Genomic DNA, 17841 nt, shown 5'->3' with positions numbered 1-17841 from the left:
CCGCATCTGGAGGGCATCTGAGCATGTGCGAACGACGTCACAGACATCCGCGCATGCTCCAGGCCCTCCAGACGCGGCCGGAGCTTGTCGGGGAAGAAGAGGTTTGTGGGGGGCGGGGCTGAAGGCTGAACTGGGAGGGGCTAGGGCAGAATGGGATGGAGCAAAAGGCGGAAGTGGACGGGATTGGAGTGGAACAGGGTGGGGCCTTGTGTCCGGATTTTTTTGGCCTGAAAAATGGTAACCCTACTTTCCAATGTGCTAAGACCATTATTTCCATCGCACACATAATGAGAAGAAGATGCAACCAACCTTTAAACAATTACAAGACACTTTCAGAGTCTATTTACAATGTTCAAGTGTTACTACTCAACTTTAGGAAAGCAATAAAAACATACCTCTTCACCCAACACCCCTGCCCTTGATTACAAAGAAATGTATGTTGATACCAGAACGTGGAATGTGTCACGTAAGGAAAGCTTGGATTGAAAAATCTTGCCCTGTAACTATGGCAAATCCAACCTGTAAACCAGTGGTTCCCAAACCTGTCCTGGGGGACCCCCAGCCAGTCAGGTTTTCAAGATATCCCTAATGCAGGGGTCTGCAACCTTTAAGACATAAAGAGCCACTTGGACCCGTTTTCGAAAAGAAAAAAAAAACTTGGAGCCGCAAAACCATTATAAAACAAATCTAACACTGCATATATTGTTTCTTATCTTAATGCTATATACAGGATCACTAAATTGAAAATAAAATCATTTTTCCTACCTTTGCTATTTGGTGATTTCATGAGTCTCTGGTTGCACTTTCTTCTTCTGACTGTGCATCCAATCTTTCTTCCTTTCTTTCAGCCTCCTGTATGTTTCCTCTCCTCCAGACCTCATTCTCTCCCCCAACTTTTTCTTTGTCTCCCTGTTCCCCCTTCTTTCTGTCTCCGTGCCGTCCCCCAAGCCACTCGGTTTGCTGCCACCGCAATCGGGGAACAGCCCCCAAGCCACCACCGTCCCAAGCTTTCCCTGCAGAAGTGTTGCGCTGACCAGCATTCCGCTCCCTGACTTCAATTCTGACGTAGGAGAGGAAGTTCCGGGCCAACAAGGCATTTCTCCTCATTCCATCCAGCCTGAGCCCCATCTCTCCTTGATCCAGCATTTCCCTTCTGTGTCTGTCAGAATTACCATTCCACCTATTTTCCAGCATCCCCCTTCTTTGTGTCCATCTCACCTATATCCCTATCTCACCACTTTTTCAGAATCTTCATTTGTCTCTGTCCTTGTCTTTACCCCATGTTCACCATTTGCCCTTTCAATGTCTTTATCTCCCCCCCACACACACACTTTTTCAGTATTACTTCTATGTCTCTATTTCACCTCCTCTTCATGTTCCCTCTGTATCTCTATCCTTATTCAGTAGGTCCTGCTTACCCTTTCTCTTCTTTGTGTCACTATCTCCATTTTCAGCTTTCCCCCCCTTTTCCTTTGTTACTGCACCCTGTAGCTAGAATCTTTCCACCCTCCCTCCCAGCCCAGTATGAAATTTTTCCTTTTGTTTCCCTCCCCTCTCTCTTTCTCTCTCTCTTCTGCTCCCTCACCCACGAGTCCTGCATCTGGCCCTTTCCCTTCTACCTGCACCTGGCAACACCCCCCTGCTCCGCGGCTCTCTTCAGCAACTCGTCAGCAGCAGTGATCAAGACAAGCTGCCGACATCGAGGCCTTCCCTCTACGAGTCCCGCCTTTGTGGAAAAAGGAAGTTGAAACAAGCGGGACTCGCAGAGGGTAGGCCCCGACGTCAGAAGCTGCTGCTGAGTTGCCGAAGAGAGCCGCGGAGCAGGGGATGTGGCCGGAAGCAGGTAGAAGGGAGAGGGAGATAGGAAGGCTGTAGATCTCCGGAGCATGACACCGACCCCGGCCAGGATGATTTCTTTTTCAGGCACCTTACAAGTCCAGCGTCGCGGCGGGAAATAGCCACGCTGAGCAGTGAGCTCAGCACTACACAGATGAAAGCCTTGCTTGCTGATTGGTCCGGCGGCACGGCGGGGCGGGGCCGCCGGACCAATCAGCAAGCAAGGCTTTCATCTGTGTGTGCTGAGCTCACTGCTCAGCATGGCTATTTCCCGCCGCGACGCCGGACTTGTAACTGCATGCCTGCGTGACACACCGGAGCCGCAGCAAAGGTGGAAAAGAGCCGCATGCGGCTCTGGAGCCGCAGGTTGCCGACCCCCGCCCTAATGAATATGCTTGAGAGAGATTTGCATATACTGGAAGTAACAGCTATGCAAATCTCTCTCTTGCATATTCTTTAGGGATATCTTGAAAACCTGACTGGCTGGGGATCCCCCAGGACAGGTTTGGGAACCACTGCTGTAAACTGTCTGTGTGTGTCAATTAGGATAAAACTTGTACATTTGACTCCTCTTAAGTGCACGCCCTTCAGACCGGGTCTCCACGTGCGCTTAAAAGGACTGTGCGCTTAATAGAAGTGGGGGGGGGGAGGCTGTAGTTAAATATGGTGCATGGGCTTGTGGAGCCTAAAGTACAGGAAAGCTAGGCCCTACCTCAGGGGTAGGGAACTCCGGTCCTCGAGAGCCATATTCCAGTCGGGTTTTCAGGATTTCCCCCAATGAATATGCATGAGATCTATTTGCATGCACTGCTTTCAATGCATATTCATTGGGGAAATCCTGAAAACCCGACTGGAATATGCTCTAAGTCAGTGGTTCCCAACCCTGTCCTGGAGGACCACCAGGCCAATCGGGTATTCAGGCTAGCCCTAATGAATATGCATGGAGGAGATTTGCATGCCAGGCAACTCAATTATATGCAAATCTCTCTCCTGCATATTCATTGGGGCTATCCCAAAAACCCGACTGGCCTGGTGGTCCTCCAGGACAGGGTTGGGAACCACTGCTCTAAGTGATAGGTCCCTGCACCTAGATCAGGGGTAGGGAACTCCGGTCCTCGAGAGCCATATTCCAGTCGGGTTTTCAGGATTTCCCCAATGAATATGCATGAGATTCATTTGCATGCACTGCTTTCAATGCATATTCATTAGGGAAATCCTGAAAACCCGACTGGAATACGGCTCTTGAGGACCGGAGTTCCCTATCCCTGTTCTAGAGCTCAGATTGTGATGTCATAATGCCTCATTCCACCAATGCCTAAGCTCCATCCTCATCTGCACAAGCCTCAAACACTCTAAAATCCTAAGTAGCAACATTCTAGAGCTCAGATTGTGATGTCATAATGCCTCATTTCACCAATGGCTAAGCTCCATCCTCATCTGCACAAGCCTCAAACACTTGAAAATCATAAGTGTTTGAGGCTTATGCGGTTAAGGCAGAGCTTATAGTAGGGGTAGGGTACTCCGGTCCTCGAGAGCGTATTCCAGTCAGGTTTTCAGGATTGCCCCAATGAATGTGCATGAGATCTATTTGCATGCACTGCTTTCAATGCGTATTCATTGTGGAAATCCTGAAAACCCGACTGGAAGACGGCTCTCGAGGACCGGAGTTCCCTACCCCTGCTCTAAGTGATAGGTCCCTGCACCTAGATCAGGGGTAGGGAACTCCGGTCCTCGAGAGCCATATTCCAGTCGGGTTTTCAGGATTTCCCCAATGAATATGCATGAGATCCATTTGCATGCACTGCTTTCAATGCATATTCATTGGGGAAATCCTGAAAACCCGACTGGAATACGGCTCTTGAGGACCGGTGTTCCCTATCCCTGTTCTAGAGCTCAGATTGTGATGTCATAATGCCTCATTCCACCAATGCCTAAGCTCCATCCTCATCTGCACAAGCCTCAAACACTCTAAAATCCTAAGTAGCAACATTCTAGAGCTCAGATTGTGATGTCATAATGCCTCATTTCACCAATGGCTAAGCTCCATCCTCATCTGCACAAGCCTCAAACACTTGAAAATCATAAGTGTTTGAGGCTTATGCGGTTAAGGCAGAGCTTATAGTAGGGGTAGGGAACTCCGGTCCTCGAGAGCTGTATTCCAGTCGGGTTTTCAGGATTTCCCCAATGAATGTGCATGAGATCTATTTGCATGCACTGCTTTCAATGCGTATTCATTGTGGAAATCCTGAAAACCCGACTGGAAGACGGCTCTCGAGGACCGGAGTTCCCTACCCCTGCCCTACAGCTTGAGTGGAAGCGGAGCACTCGCTTTCCCAGCTGTCCCAGCACTCGCTTTCCCAGCTGTCCCAGCGCTTAAGCTGCTACGTGAAGCCTAGCCATTTCCAGTCAGAACGTGATTGCATTTAACCGGCGTAAATGTAACGTGAAAGAATAGAGGCTGGATCTATGACATCAGTGCGCATAAGCGGATTGTGCGCTTATCCGAATTACAAATATCCAGAGTTTACGTCCATTGACTTTAATGTAAAAAAAAAACCCCGGGACGGTGGTGGTAGGCTGCGGGTAGCCGAAGCGTGCGCTTAACCGACGTGCACTTAGGTGGAGTCGACTGTACGGGGAAAACTTGCACTGGAAGGATAACCAGGGTAAATTGTAATAAGGAGCCCGAGAGCTTGTCTCGAAGGGCGTATGGTAACACGGGGCTGGGAGGCCTCGTGTTGCTAGAAAGGCAAGGTGGGGGGGGGGGGAATTGGACCGTTAGTTAGGGAAACTTATTAAAAGGATCTGGGGAGGGGTTACCGCCAAAAGACAGGGCTAGGATAGGGTGAAGTGAGTTGGAGGGGTGGGGCAGAGGGAACGAGTAGACCGGGACCCTGGAGGACTCGGTTCTTTCAGGTCCTCCAGGGCGGTTTTTCTCCCTCCCACCCTCCCGCTGTGGTGGCCTTGGTAGCTCGGGTAGGCGGGTCTCCCGAGCTACTGGGTGCTGGGGCTCATCAGGCGATGAGCGGGGGGCCGGCTGGGAGCCGCGCCTTGGGGTCAGGTGACCCGGGTTAAAGGGGCATGAGGTCATGCCACCCCTCGGACGCTTGCTGTTTGTGGCGGGGTCGGGGGCAAAGGTTAATGGTTACATAGGGGTAGCTCGGGAGGAGCTTGCTGATGTGGTTTGTTAATAGAGGGTCAATATGTTTATGAGGTTATGTTATTTATGTTATTCATGTTAATTTATTGTTATGGTGGATTTAATAAAGAGCTGCGGCTATATATTCCATAATGAAGTGTGCTGGTCTCATTTGGGGGTGGGTTATGGGAAAAAGGGAGTTGATGGGTAGCAATAGAGACTATCCAGATCCCGCTGTTACTGGTAACAACTGTATATTATTATGTGAGAGGAGTTAGGATTCAAAAGCACTCTCAAAGAGGTGGGCCTTTAACTGGCCCTTGAACACGGCCAGAGACGGAGCCCGTGGTAGTGATTCGGGCAGCTTGTGTTCACGTTAACACGTGACCTTTTCGTACAGTGGTGAAACCAATGAAACAAATGCAAAAAGGTGTAACAATGATCAGTCTAAGCCAAAAATCGCCTCTAAACTAGCACCTTTCAAAGCGTGAAGGCAAGCGTCAGAGACCTTAAGTTCAGGCAGCGTGCCTGATTTTAAGGCCAAATGGGATCGGCACATGGGATCTATTCACAGGGCAAAGGTAGGGGAGGGACATTAAGGTGGGCAGACTAGATGAGCCGTGGGCCCTTATCTGCCGTCTATGTCTATGTTTCTATGTTTCTCTGTTTCTATGTATGCTGCTAGATGTAATAATAGCAGGTCAAAATCTCAATCATTGGCTCGGACTTCTTACATAATTGTAATTTTTTTAAATTTTAAGTTTTTAAATATTTTAGGAATAAATAGAAAGTTCAAAAGGATAGTGCATTAATTTTCAACAGCACTGATCTTATTGACTGTGGTCAACAGCACTGCAGTTGAAACCCGACGGGGCCACCGTTTCACCTTATCGGCTTCGTCAGGGGAAATGTTAAAACAGTGCGGAACAGAACTTTCCCCGTGGCTTAAAATGGCCATTTTGAGAAAAAGATTTTGAGCCACGGGGAAAGTTCTGTTCCGCACTGTTTTAACATTTCCCCTGACGAAGCCAATAAGGTGAAAAGGTGAAACGGTGGCCCCGTCGGGTTTCAACTGCAGTGCTGTTGACCACAGTCAATAAGATAAATGCTGTTGAAAATTAATGCACTATAGAAACATAGAAACTGACGGCAGAAAAGGGCCACGGCCCATCTAGTCTGCCCATACCAATGTCCCACCCTCTAACTCCCTCCGTGAAGAGATCCCACGTGCCAATCCCATTTTTTCTTAAAATCTGACACGCTGCTGGCCTCAATTACCTCTAGTGGAAGACTATTCCAGCTATCAACCACTCTTTTGGTGAAGAAATATTTTCTGGTGTCACCATGAAATTTCCCACCCCTGATTTTCAACGGATGCCCTCTTGTTGCCGTTGGACTTTTAAGAAAAAAGATATCTTCTTCCACCTCGATAACGGCCCGTGACATATTTGAACGTCTCGATCATGTCCCCCTCTCTCTGTGTTCCTCGAGTGAATATAGCTGCAACTTATCCAATCGTTCCCCATACGGGAGATCCTTGAGTCCTGAGACCATCCTGGTGGCCATTCGCTGAACCAACTCAACTCTCAGCACATCTTTTTGATAATGCGGCCTCCAGAATTGTACACAGTATTCCAGATAGGGTCTCACCATGGATCTGTACAACGGCATTATGACCTCGGGCTTACGGCTGACGAAGCTCCTACGGATACAACCCATGATTTGTCTAGCTTTGGATGAAGCTTTCTCCACTTGATTGGCAGACTTCATGTCTTCACTAATGATCACCCCCAAGTCTCGTTCTGCTACAGTCCTTGCTAGGGTCTCACCATTCAGGGTGTAAGACGTGCATGGATTTTTGTTGCCAAGGTGCATGACCTTGCATTTTTTGGCATTGAAACTTAGTTGCCAGGTCCTTGACCAATGCTCCAGTAGGAGCAGGTCATGTGTCATACTGTCGGATATTGAGCCTTTGTCAGGCACTGTGCTTTTGTCTGTTGTGCTTTTGCCCACTATGTTGCATAGTTTGGCATCATCGGCGAATAACGTAATTTTACCTCGAAGATCCTTAGCCAAGTCACTTATGAAGATGTTGAATAGGATCGGGCCCAAGACCGAGCCCTGCGGCACTCCGCTGATCACCTCCGTCGTTTCGGAGTGGGTGCCATTTACCACCCTTTAAAGTCTACCACTAAGCCAGCCCTTAACCCTTGCAGTTAATGTGTCGCCTAATCCCATCGAACTCATCTTGTTCAGTAACCTGCGGTGTGGGACGCTATCAAATGCTTTGCTGAAGTCCAAGTACACGATGTCTAGAGATTCCTCCCGTATCCAGTCAAAGAAGCTGATCAGATTGGATTGGATTTATTCTTAAAATATTTAAAAACTTAAAATTAAAAAAATTACAATTATGTAAGAAGTCCGAGCCAATGATTGAGACGTGATTTTTGGCCTAGACCCTTTCGTACAGCCCAGGATCTGCTTTGGGCATGGCTCTAATGTTCTTTGAATGTTTCCTCCATTGCTCTCAGGTCATATGCTATGGTTAATCTCACTACAGCCACATAGGAAAGCCAGTAGCCAAAATATACCTCTAGGTTCAGAATCCCTCTCTCCCTTGCTTCAACTCCTTGTATAATGGAAAATCAATAATATCTTCCACATTTGCTTTTCATGCTTACAATGCACTAATTTCTTACTAGCTTCATATAATTCACACCGCATTGACTGTATTCTTTTTCTTACAGATGTTTGGCTGCGGATCTGTGGCTCAGGTGGTTCTCAGCAAGGGATCCCATGGACAGTTCTTGACTGTCAACCTGGCCTTTGGTTTTGCCGTGATGCTTGGTATTCTGATATCAGGGCAGGTGTCAGGTATGTTAAACTTCATTCTGCTCAATTTAAGAAGAGACAGGAACTCCAGTTGCATGACAGGTTGGAGCAGAGAAAACCAAGAATAGGTGATACACCAATAAGAAAGAGGTCAAACCCATAGAGGGAGAGAAAGAAAAGGGGAGGGGAGCAAAGGGGGAGAAGTCAGCGGACTAATGACATCTGTGGAGGCCTAGGATGCATCAAAGGCTCGCTGAAACAAAAGGTTGCCAGTGCAGCCCTAAATTTCCTATAGGATGGTTTCAGATGAAGAGGAAACAATCATTCCAGATGGTTGGGGCTATATAGAACAAAGCACTGGATTGATTTGAGTCTAAGGGGGCAATTCTGTAACTGGCTGCCTCCATTTGGGGCATCTCGAGTGTAGGTGGTAGGAGCTAGAGAATGACACGGGGAAAAATCTGTTCCCGTCACTGCCTCGTCACCGGACCACTGTCCTCTTCACCGCTCCGTCCCCGTCTCCGCCGTCCCCTTCACCACCCCGACCCCATCCCCACACCACCCTTCCCTCTCGCCACCTCACCTTCAGCGGCCCGAGAATCTACCTGCCCCTTACCTTCACGGCGTAAAGAAACTTAAGGGAGGGAAGGTGCACGGTCACCGATCGCTTGAGCGGCCCCTTCCCTCCCTCCCTCCAGCCAAATCTATCTCCCTCCCTCCCTTCCCCTTACCTTCGCGGCGCATTAGAAAAGAAACTGAAACTGGCGAACCCTACCTGTGCTACCCTGCAGTCACGTATGTGTGGGCAGAAGCTTCTCCTCTGACGCAACTTCCGCAACGCCATTCCCAGTTGTCTAAATAGCGATAAATATTGGGCCCATAGTATTCTGTAAGTTAGCCACGTAAGTGGGAGTCACACCTATACCCTGCCCATGCTTCACCCAAGTATAGGAGTGGCCTAGTGGTAGGGCTGCCGCCTCTGCACCTAGCAATTACTGGATCAAATCCCAGTGCTGCTCCTTGTGACCCTGGGCAAGTCACTTAATCCTCCAGTGCCCTGGTACACAAAAAGTACCTGTATATATGCAAACCACAAAAAGGCAGTATCCTTTTCCTTTGCACACACATGCTATGTAAGTAATGCAGTATTTCCAGAACAGCACCTAGGTACTTTGCTAGCATTTGCACAAGTAAATGGATGCTTATGCGTATAAGTGAAGGAGCGACCTAATGGTTAATACAGTGGCCTGCAAACCTGGAGAACTGGGTTCAATTCCCAATGTAGCACCCTGTGATTCTGGGCAAGTTGCATGACCCTCCATTGTCCCAGGCAGTGGCGTAGCAAGGGTACTACGTGGCACCCCTCCCCGCGCCTTCCTCTCTGCCCCTTCCACTCCATGCTTGTGCCCTCCACTCTTTAAATCTTGGCCAGTGCGAGCAGCTTCTCTGGCTTGCTGCTCACGCCGGTGTTGGCTTTCCCTCTGATGTCACTTCCTTGACCCGTGACCCAGAAGTGATTTTAGAGGGAGCCAGGCCGGCGCAAGCAGCAGGCCAGAGTAGTGGTTCAAGTTGGCAAAGATTTAAAGAGGTACGAGGAGGGGCTGGGAAGGGAGGGCACGAGCAGGGCATGGAGGGGGAGTAGAGAGGTGCCAATGGGGCTCAGGAGAGTCTGCCCCTTGCACCCACTTACTACTCCACTGGTTCCAGGTATAGAATAAATACCTGTGTGTAAACTGTGTTGAACGGTGGTATATCAAATTTCCTAGTCACACAAGAAAAATAATTAATGGCAAAATATAAATCTAAAAATAAAAAATGTTATTAGCCAAGTGGTGGAAGCACCCACTGAAAAAAACATTTGCTTAAAGAGGAGAAAAAGCCTCAGCCTTATTTAGCATTTAGACGTCAACCCACTGCGTTTTTGTAAGCGTTCAACTTCTGTATCATGGGCGAAAAACTCCGCAATGATCAAAAATGTGCTTTTCAACCTGGGATAACACCCCACCACAGGGAAAAAGGGGAAAAGAACAAGAGACAATGTTACACTTATCTGCACATCATGATGTCCTTCTCCCAAAGCGTACTGAAGTGAAGATAAGTGTGACATTGTCGAAATACTAAATAAGGCTGAGGCTTTTTCTCCACTTTAAGTAAATGTTTTTTCAGTGGGTGCTTCCACCACTTGGCTAATAACATTATTTATTTTTAGATTTATATCAAATTTCCTCCCTTTCCCTGTTAGGTATTCTAAGTATTTATGCACAAATGTAACAAGTGAAATTGGGCCTTAGGTTACAGAACATAAGAATAGCCTTACTGGGTCATAGAAACATAGAGTATGATGACAGAAGAGGGCCGGCGGCCCAACAAGTCTGCCCACTCAAGAACCCTCCCTCCCTGGAGTATCCATCTTTTACGCATAACTCTGTAACCCCCCCCCAATAGGTCAGACCAATGGTCCATCAAGCCCAGTAGCCTGTCCTTATGGTGGCCAATCCAGGTCCCTAGTACCTGGCCAAAACCCAAAGAGTAGCAACATTCCATTCAGAATCCTAAAGAATAGCAAGATTCTGGAATCCCAAAGAGTAACAAAAGATTCCGGAACCCCAAAGAGTAGCGACATTCCATTCAGAATCCTAAAGAATAGCAAGATTCCAGAACCCCAAAGAGTAGTAACATTCCATGCTACCGATCCAGGGCAAGCAGTGGCTTCCCCCATGTCTTTCTCAATAACAGACTAAGGACTTTTCCTCCAGGAACTTGTCCAAACCTTTCTTAAAACCAGCTACGCCAGGGGTGTCCAATGTCGGTCCTTGAGGGCCGCAATCCAGTCGGGTTTTCGGGATTTCCCCAATGAATATGCATGAGATCTATGTGCATGCACTGCTTTAATGCATATTCATTAGGGAAATCATGAAAACCCGACTGGATTGCGGCCCTCGAGGACCGACATTGGACACCCCTGAGCTACGCTATCTGCTCATCACCCACGCATGTGAAATTGGGGGAATTGATAGACAGAAGTCATGTGACAAGTGGCATGTATAAGTGGGAAATAGGGAGTAATTAGAGACAGTGGCTTAGCAAGGGTGAGAGGTGGCCGGGGCAGTGGTGCTCCCACCCCTATCCACTCCCTCCCCACCCCTTCCTACTGCACATGCGTGCCCCTTCCCTTCCCCCGCACCTCTTTAACGATCACGACGCGAACAGCAACCCCAACCTGCTGCTCGTGCCAGCGTCAGCTCTTCCTCTGACATCACTTCCTATGTGTGGGTCCAGGAAGTGATGTCAGATGACGAGCCAACGCTGGCGCAATCAGCAAATTGGGGCTGCTGTTTACGTCGTGATCGTTAAAGAGGTGGGGGGGGAAGGGAAGTGGCATACTCCGGGGGTAGTGGGGGGCAGGGAAGGAGCGGGGGGAGATGGAGAGGAGGACGGGAGCTGGTGCCCCTAGCAAGATGGCGTCTGGGGAAGACCACCCCCATGCCCCTCCCCCTTACTGTGCCACTGATTAGAGAGGACAGATAAGATGGTCCGGTCTGTATGCAAAGGCGAGGATCTTGAATTTAATTCTGAGATTCCCAAACTGAGGCAGGACCCAAAATGGGGTCACAACCGTAGGTATATCATTATTCTGCACCTCTGGGGTGGGGGTGGGGGGTGTCACACAATTTTAATCAGCCACGTACATGAGATCACAGCCACAAAAAGATTGGGAAGCCAGTGGGGTTGATAAGAATAGCAAAGCGACATGAACATTGCACTTCTGCATCTACTAATGTGAAACTCTTCCTTAGGTGGTCACCTCAATCCTGCTGTCACTTTTGCATTTTGCTTGTTGGCAAAGGAACCATGGATTAAATTCCCCATTTATACCTTGGCACAAACCCTTGGGGCTTTTCTTGGAGCTGGCATCGTCTACGGCTTGTACTACGGTAAGCAGATACGACGTGAGGGCGTTACCTAAAGAATCTAGGAAGTTCTTTTTCACTCAGAGGGTGGTGGATACATGGAACGCGCTTCCAGAGGCTGTTGTAGACAAGAAAACATTAAATGGTTTCAAAGAAGGTTTGGATAGATTCCTAGAAGAAAAAGGGATTGAGGGGTATAGATAGGTATAGACCATTGTTCAGGCAATGGGCCTGATGGGCCACCGTGGGAGCGGACCGCTGGGCAGGATGGACCTATGGTCTGCCTCAGCGGAGGCAACTTCTTATGTTCTTAATCTGTCACCAGAAAGGCTCCTGGACGTCTGTCCACATAAAGCAGCTGTATACGCATTTGAGCTTTATTACATAAGGCCACTTCCCCTAAAAATATTATATGGTAGGCACTATACCTCTAAGCCAGTGGTCTCCAACTCAAACCCTTTGCAGGGCCACATTTTGGATTTGTAGGTACTCGGAGGGCCTCAGAAAAAAATAGTTAAAGTCTTATTAAAGAAATGACAATTTTGCATGAGGTTAAACTCTTCATAGTTTATAAATCTTTCCTTTTGGCTAAGTCTTAATAATAATATTGTAATTTATAGCAAAAGTTTCAAGTTTATTATAGAATTTGATTAATCGCCTATTCCAAATTCTAAGCGATGTACAGATTGATAAAAATTACAGAGTTAGGGGAAACAAACGTAACTAACAAAAAAACCCAACTAAATCTACTAAACATAATAAAAAACCAACTTATACAGACATAATAAAACACAAGGAAAAGCTAGGAAGGAAATGCAATCTGATTATAAAGAAAGACAGTTAAGGTTAAAAACAATAGGAAACGGAAAGAAAAAACTATCAAAAGATATAAAGATAAAATGAGAGTCATAAGCAATTCATTTAGTCATTAAATGAATCTTTAAAAAGAAAACCCTTGAGTTTGCTCTTAAATTTTTCCAAGTTCTTTTCCTCTCTTTAAATAAATTGGAAGGGCATTCCATGTTTGAGGAGCTGTAACGGAAAAGATAGATTACCGCCGTGTGTTAATAATTTTAAGAGAGGGAATGACCAATAAGTCTTGGTCATTTGACCTCAATAATCTAGATGAAGTATAAGGAATCAAAACTTTATAAATAAAAGCTGGGGTTTTAAATGTCAGAGATTTAAAGGTGAGCAGACTTACGACGAGCAACTGGAAGCCAATGTGCTTTTTTTAAGTAAAGGGGTCACATGATCAAATTTCTTGGCTTTCATAATAAGTTTAATAGAAGCATTCTGGATAATCTGCAGAAGCCTAATTTCCTTTTGAGCCAATCCCTTAAATAGAGCATTACAGTAATTGATTTTTGAAATAACCAAAGAGTGAATTAGTATGTTCAGAGACTTTGGACATAAGAATTTAGACATAGAAACATAGAAATAGACGGCAGATAAGGGCCACGGCCCATCTAGTCTGCCCGCCCTAATGTCCCTCCCCTACCTTCGCCCTGTGAATAGATCCCATGTGACGATCCCATTTGGCCTTAAAATCAGGCACGCTGCTGGCCTCGATCACATGCAGTGGAAGACTATTCCAGCGATCAACCACCCTTTCTGTGAAAAAGAATTTCCTGGTGTCAGCTCGTAGCTTCCCCCCCCTAATTTTCCACGGATGCCCTCTTGTTGTCGTGGGACCCTTGAAAAGGAAGATATCTTCCTCCGCCTCGATGCGGCCCGTGAGATACTTGAACGTCTCGATCATGTCCCCCCTCTCTCTGCGCTCCTCGAGTGAGTATAGCTGCAATTTGTCTAGCCATTCCTCGTATGGGAGATCCTTGAGTCCCGAGACCATCCGGGTGGCCATTCTCTGAACCGACTCCACTGAACGAATTTGACGGAGTCTGTAAAAAGTTGATTTAACAACGTAACTAATATGATCGTGGTAAGTTAATTTATCATCGAAGATAACCCCTAGAATCCTAATTCTATTTATCAACTTCAGAGAGATACCTTTAATAGAGATTGGAAGGATAAGTTTATCACATTTGATCAATAAACTGTTTTATTTTACTTTTGCGATTATGATAAACATACCCAGGGCCTCATAATAGTACCTGGGGGGCCGCATGTGTGAGTTTGAGACCACTGCTCTAATCTCAGTAGGAGTCCTCCACCTATAGTCCTGCCAGTGGAGGGTGCTGTTTCACTATCACATCTTCGATAGTTATCCACTTTCACTTGAAAACCAAAAAGTGGGTTGCAATTCATTTTATGTATTTATTTATGTATGTATTGTCATTTGATATACCGACAAATGGCCCGTTTAGGCTTCCTAGCAGTTTTACAACTAAAAACAGAAACGCACAATGGAGAATAACATGGAAAAGAAAAAAAAAAGGTTACGATTATTGGGTAATTGTTGGACCAAATAGTTTCGTAAACAGGTGTGTCTTGAGTGACTTTTTTGAAACTAGAAAGGGTGAGTTTGGGGCCTATGTAGGGGAAAGGCAGAGAGCCGTGAAGAGGTCAGATGAAGTTCAGAGAGAGAGAGAGAAGACAAAGCAGATTACGATCAGCAGAATGAGGTAAACTATGAGGCGTATATGGAATAATCCACTTACTGAGATAGGCTGGGGCTGATTGTAGACGCAATTTGAAGTCTAAAGTAAGAATCTTATGATTCATACAGAAACAGGGAACCAATGTTCAAGCCTGAGCAAGGGGGTAACAAGGTCAAAACGATGTGCTGAGTGAAATAACTTGACTGAGGTAGATTGAATGAGTTGTAAATGGTTAAGAGAAGTTTGCAGAAGATCAGTGTACAGAGACGTACAGTAGTCAAGATGGGATATGACTGAGAAGTCTAACTAGGCTCTAACTTTGGTTATCTTAGATTACATTCACCTGCTCACAGATAAATATGCTTCTTGTCTTAAATGATGTAGCCACGTTTCAGCTAGAATAATGCTTGGCTTTAAGAACATTTTAAGGACACCATTTAGCTCTTGTCAATATGAAACAAGGATGGCACAGAAGATGCAAATGCAGGACTGATGGAATTGTGGGTTTTTGGATTGCAGATGCCATATGGTATTTTGCGAATGATCAACTGTATGTGATGGGACCCAACGGCACAGCAGGGATCTTTGCGACTTACCCAACTGAACATTTGACATTAATGAATGGATTCTTTGATCAGGTGAGATACCAGGGAGCTACATCCTTACACAATCTGGCAAATGACACACTTTTAAGCCCAACAAACCCATGGTGCTCCATGTAAGATCTAGCTAAATTTAATGCTTTTCAAGAGGTGTAAGAGATGAAGAAAGGACTCAGTGGGGATGTACAGCTCATGCACAACATCTCTGAATACTGACAAGTAATGGGACTGCCTCTGTTTTTCTTTCCAAGAAGTAGACGTGGCAAAGCTGTACTGGTTCTTGTGAAACTCATACATCGACATTTCTGAACCTGCAGTCTTAGTCTTCAGCGAGAGGAATAATGTTGTACATTTCGTCATGGCAGATGAGGAAGATGTGTCTGTGAGAATACGCAGCATGGCTAATTATTTTACCATTGCATGCTTGCCATAATATTTCAAGAGTTTCATTACCGCTCTTTCCAAATTTAACACAAAATTCAATCACACACCTCTGGCATACTCTCACAGACATGACTTCCTCATCTGCCATGATGAAACGTACAAAGTTCTTCCTTCTCTCTGTGACCCAACAATGAAGACTACGGCAATCCAACTATTTATAGCCCTCGATGGAGATTGCCCCAACTTTGTTGGTTGGGCTAAGAACAATTCAGCCCCTCGTATTATAGTTGTTCTACAGTGGCTAGTACCTTTAGATAAGAGAGACTCACTGGTGGCCAAGTGTACAATTCAGAAAGCAATGGTTCATGTCTAAGGAGGGAGGAAGAAACTCACCTGCATAAGCTACACGCTAACGGTGACTACCAAAATAACCTCAGTCATCAGATTTTTCCTAGGATCCTATTCTCATTTGAAATCAGAGCTTTTAATTCTTGTACTCTGCCTCTCTTTCCTCCAGTTCATTGGTACAGCAGCCCTAGTGGTCTGTGTCCTGGCTATTGTGGATCCGTACAATAATCCAGTTCCTAGGGGCCTCGAGGCTTTCACCGTTGGGTTTGTTGTCTTGGTCATTGGACTCTCCATGGGCTTCAACTCCGGCTATGCTGTCAACCCTGCCAGGGACTTTGGACCTCGCCTTTTCACATCCATTGCTGGTTGGGGCACGGAGGTTTTCAGGTATGGCTACAGCACAATGGCATTAATTTGTATGTATATAGTAGGGGTAGGCAATTCCAGTCCTTGAGAGCCGGAGCCAGGTCAGGTTTTCAGGATCTCCACAATAAATACGCATGAGATAGATTTGCATCTCAAGGAAGCAGTGCATGCAAATCCATCTCATACATATTAATGGTGGATATCCTGGCTCTGGCTCTGGCTTTTGAGGACTGCAATTGCCTACCCCTGGTATATAACATTATGTTCTCCACATAGGGTCATATGCACAAAAGGGAAGACAAATCCACCACAGGGTAAGTACAAATAAAAACATAGCGGCGGAGACTGAAGGCACGATGACATCTTAATGGCATTATACGCAGTGATGTTTATTGGAAACAAAATGACTCAGCACGTGTTTCGGCCACTAGGCCTGCATCAGGAGTCTGTAATGTTGTACAATGTATCCATACACTGTACTGATTTTAACATAAAATTGGACCCGACACGGACATAACATAACATAAAAGCAAGCTTCCGTACCGCATTACTGTGAAGTTCCATGTGGTTAACATAAGAACATAACAAAGCTACTTCTGGGTCAGATCAGTGGTCCATCGTGCCCAGCAGTCCGCTCACGCGGCGGCCCCCAGGTCAGTGCCCTAACCGAGACCAGCCCTACTTGCTTTCGTTCTGATTCAGCAGGAACTTGTCCAACCTTGTCTTGAATCCCTGGAGGGTGTTTTCCCTTATAACAGACTCCGGAAGAGCGTTCCAGTTTTCTACCACTCTCTGGGTGAAGAAGAACCTTACATTTGTATGGAATTTATCCCCGGTCAACTTTGGAGAGTGCCCTCTCATTCTCTCTTCTTTGGAGAGGTTGAACAACCTGTCTTTATTTACTTTGTCTTGAGTCCCTGGAGGGTGTTTTCCCTTATGACAGACTCCGGAAGAGCGTTCCAGTTCTCTACCACTCTCTGGTTTACAAAAGAAAGAAGAAACACTCAAGAAGAATGTTTTAATTACCTAGAAATCTAGTGAGCAAATATGTTTTTAGGTGTTTTCTAAACTGTTGATACGTACTAGCAGTCGCAATTAAAGAATTCAGATCCTTATCCCAGGAACCGTTATTTGGCTATAGTCCTCAAACTGCCTGCTCAACAAATAGAATAAAAATGGAGCTTATGTAGCGTCTGAGCAATAAAAGCTGCTGAAGGGGGGAAGAATTATTTGGAGAAGGGGGCATAAAGAAACTTGTCCACAGTTACGTGGCCTCAGTCAGCAGACTTATTCGCCATTTGGCCTTTAGCTGCTATCATGTTTCTATAACCATGAAACTCTTATGATATCACAATGCAGGTGTAAAGAGCCTTAGCCAATAAGGAGAGGAGATGCAAATGTTAAAAGCCTTAGCCAATAGGGAGAGGAGGAGACACTGGATGCTGCGGATGGGCATGCTGGATGGGCCATTTGGCCTTTATCTGCCATCATGTTTCTATGTTAGTATGTACTGAAGCACTGTGCTTGTGAGCAGAACTTTTTTTTAAACTGTGGTTAGGGGATCCAGCTGAACAGGATGGAACTATTTATTTAAGATCCTGAGACCAATTCAGGTCCAACAGGGGGATCGTGTGTTCTTTGCTTTACCTGATTGTCTGCTTTCCAAACTGCTCCCTAAGGCCTTGGCTCCGCATTATAAAAATGAACGTTGTTTAAATTCACCATGCAAACTGCCTGAAATAGCAGCACTGCATTTGCCGTTTATTCTGACATCTCAGTTTCTTCTTCAGTGAATATGCAAGCAGACTAGCATCATAATAAAGGGGTAACTAAAAATCCTCAGGCCTTTAACTAGAGAAACT

The 17841-nt window shown here is 46.1% G+C and overlaps 1 protein-coding gene across 2 annotated transcripts in view; it reads left to right on the top strand.

The window, feature by feature from the left end:
- LOC117356187 (aquaporin-3-like) overlaps positions 1 to 17841 on the top strand; it is a 76759-nt gene that overhangs the window by 44858 nt on the left and 14060 nt on the right. Inside the window, exons 2-5 of one of the 2 annotated variants that reach the window (XM_033935333.1) lie at positions 7723 to 7849; positions 11605 to 11742; positions 14799 to 14917; positions 15783 to 16000. In XM_033935333.1, coding sequence (XP_033791224.1) covers positions 7723 to 7849; positions 11605 to 11742; positions 14799 to 14917; positions 15783 to 16000 — 602 coding nt within the window. The remainder of the gene's footprint in view (positions 1 to 7722; positions 7850 to 11604; positions 11743 to 14798; positions 14918 to 15782; positions 16001 to 17841) is intronic. The other variant, XM_033935334.1, reaches the window with a different exon arrangement.

The sequence above is a fragment of the Geotrypetes seraphini genome, chromosome 1, assembly GCF_902459505.1.
Source record: "Geotrypetes seraphini chromosome 1, aGeoSer1.1, whole genome shotgun sequence".
NCBI lineage: Eukaryota > Metazoa > Chordata > Amphibia > Gymnophiona > Dermophiidae > Geotrypetes > Geotrypetes seraphini.
This window is presented reverse-complemented; position numbering and strand designations above follow the sequence as displayed.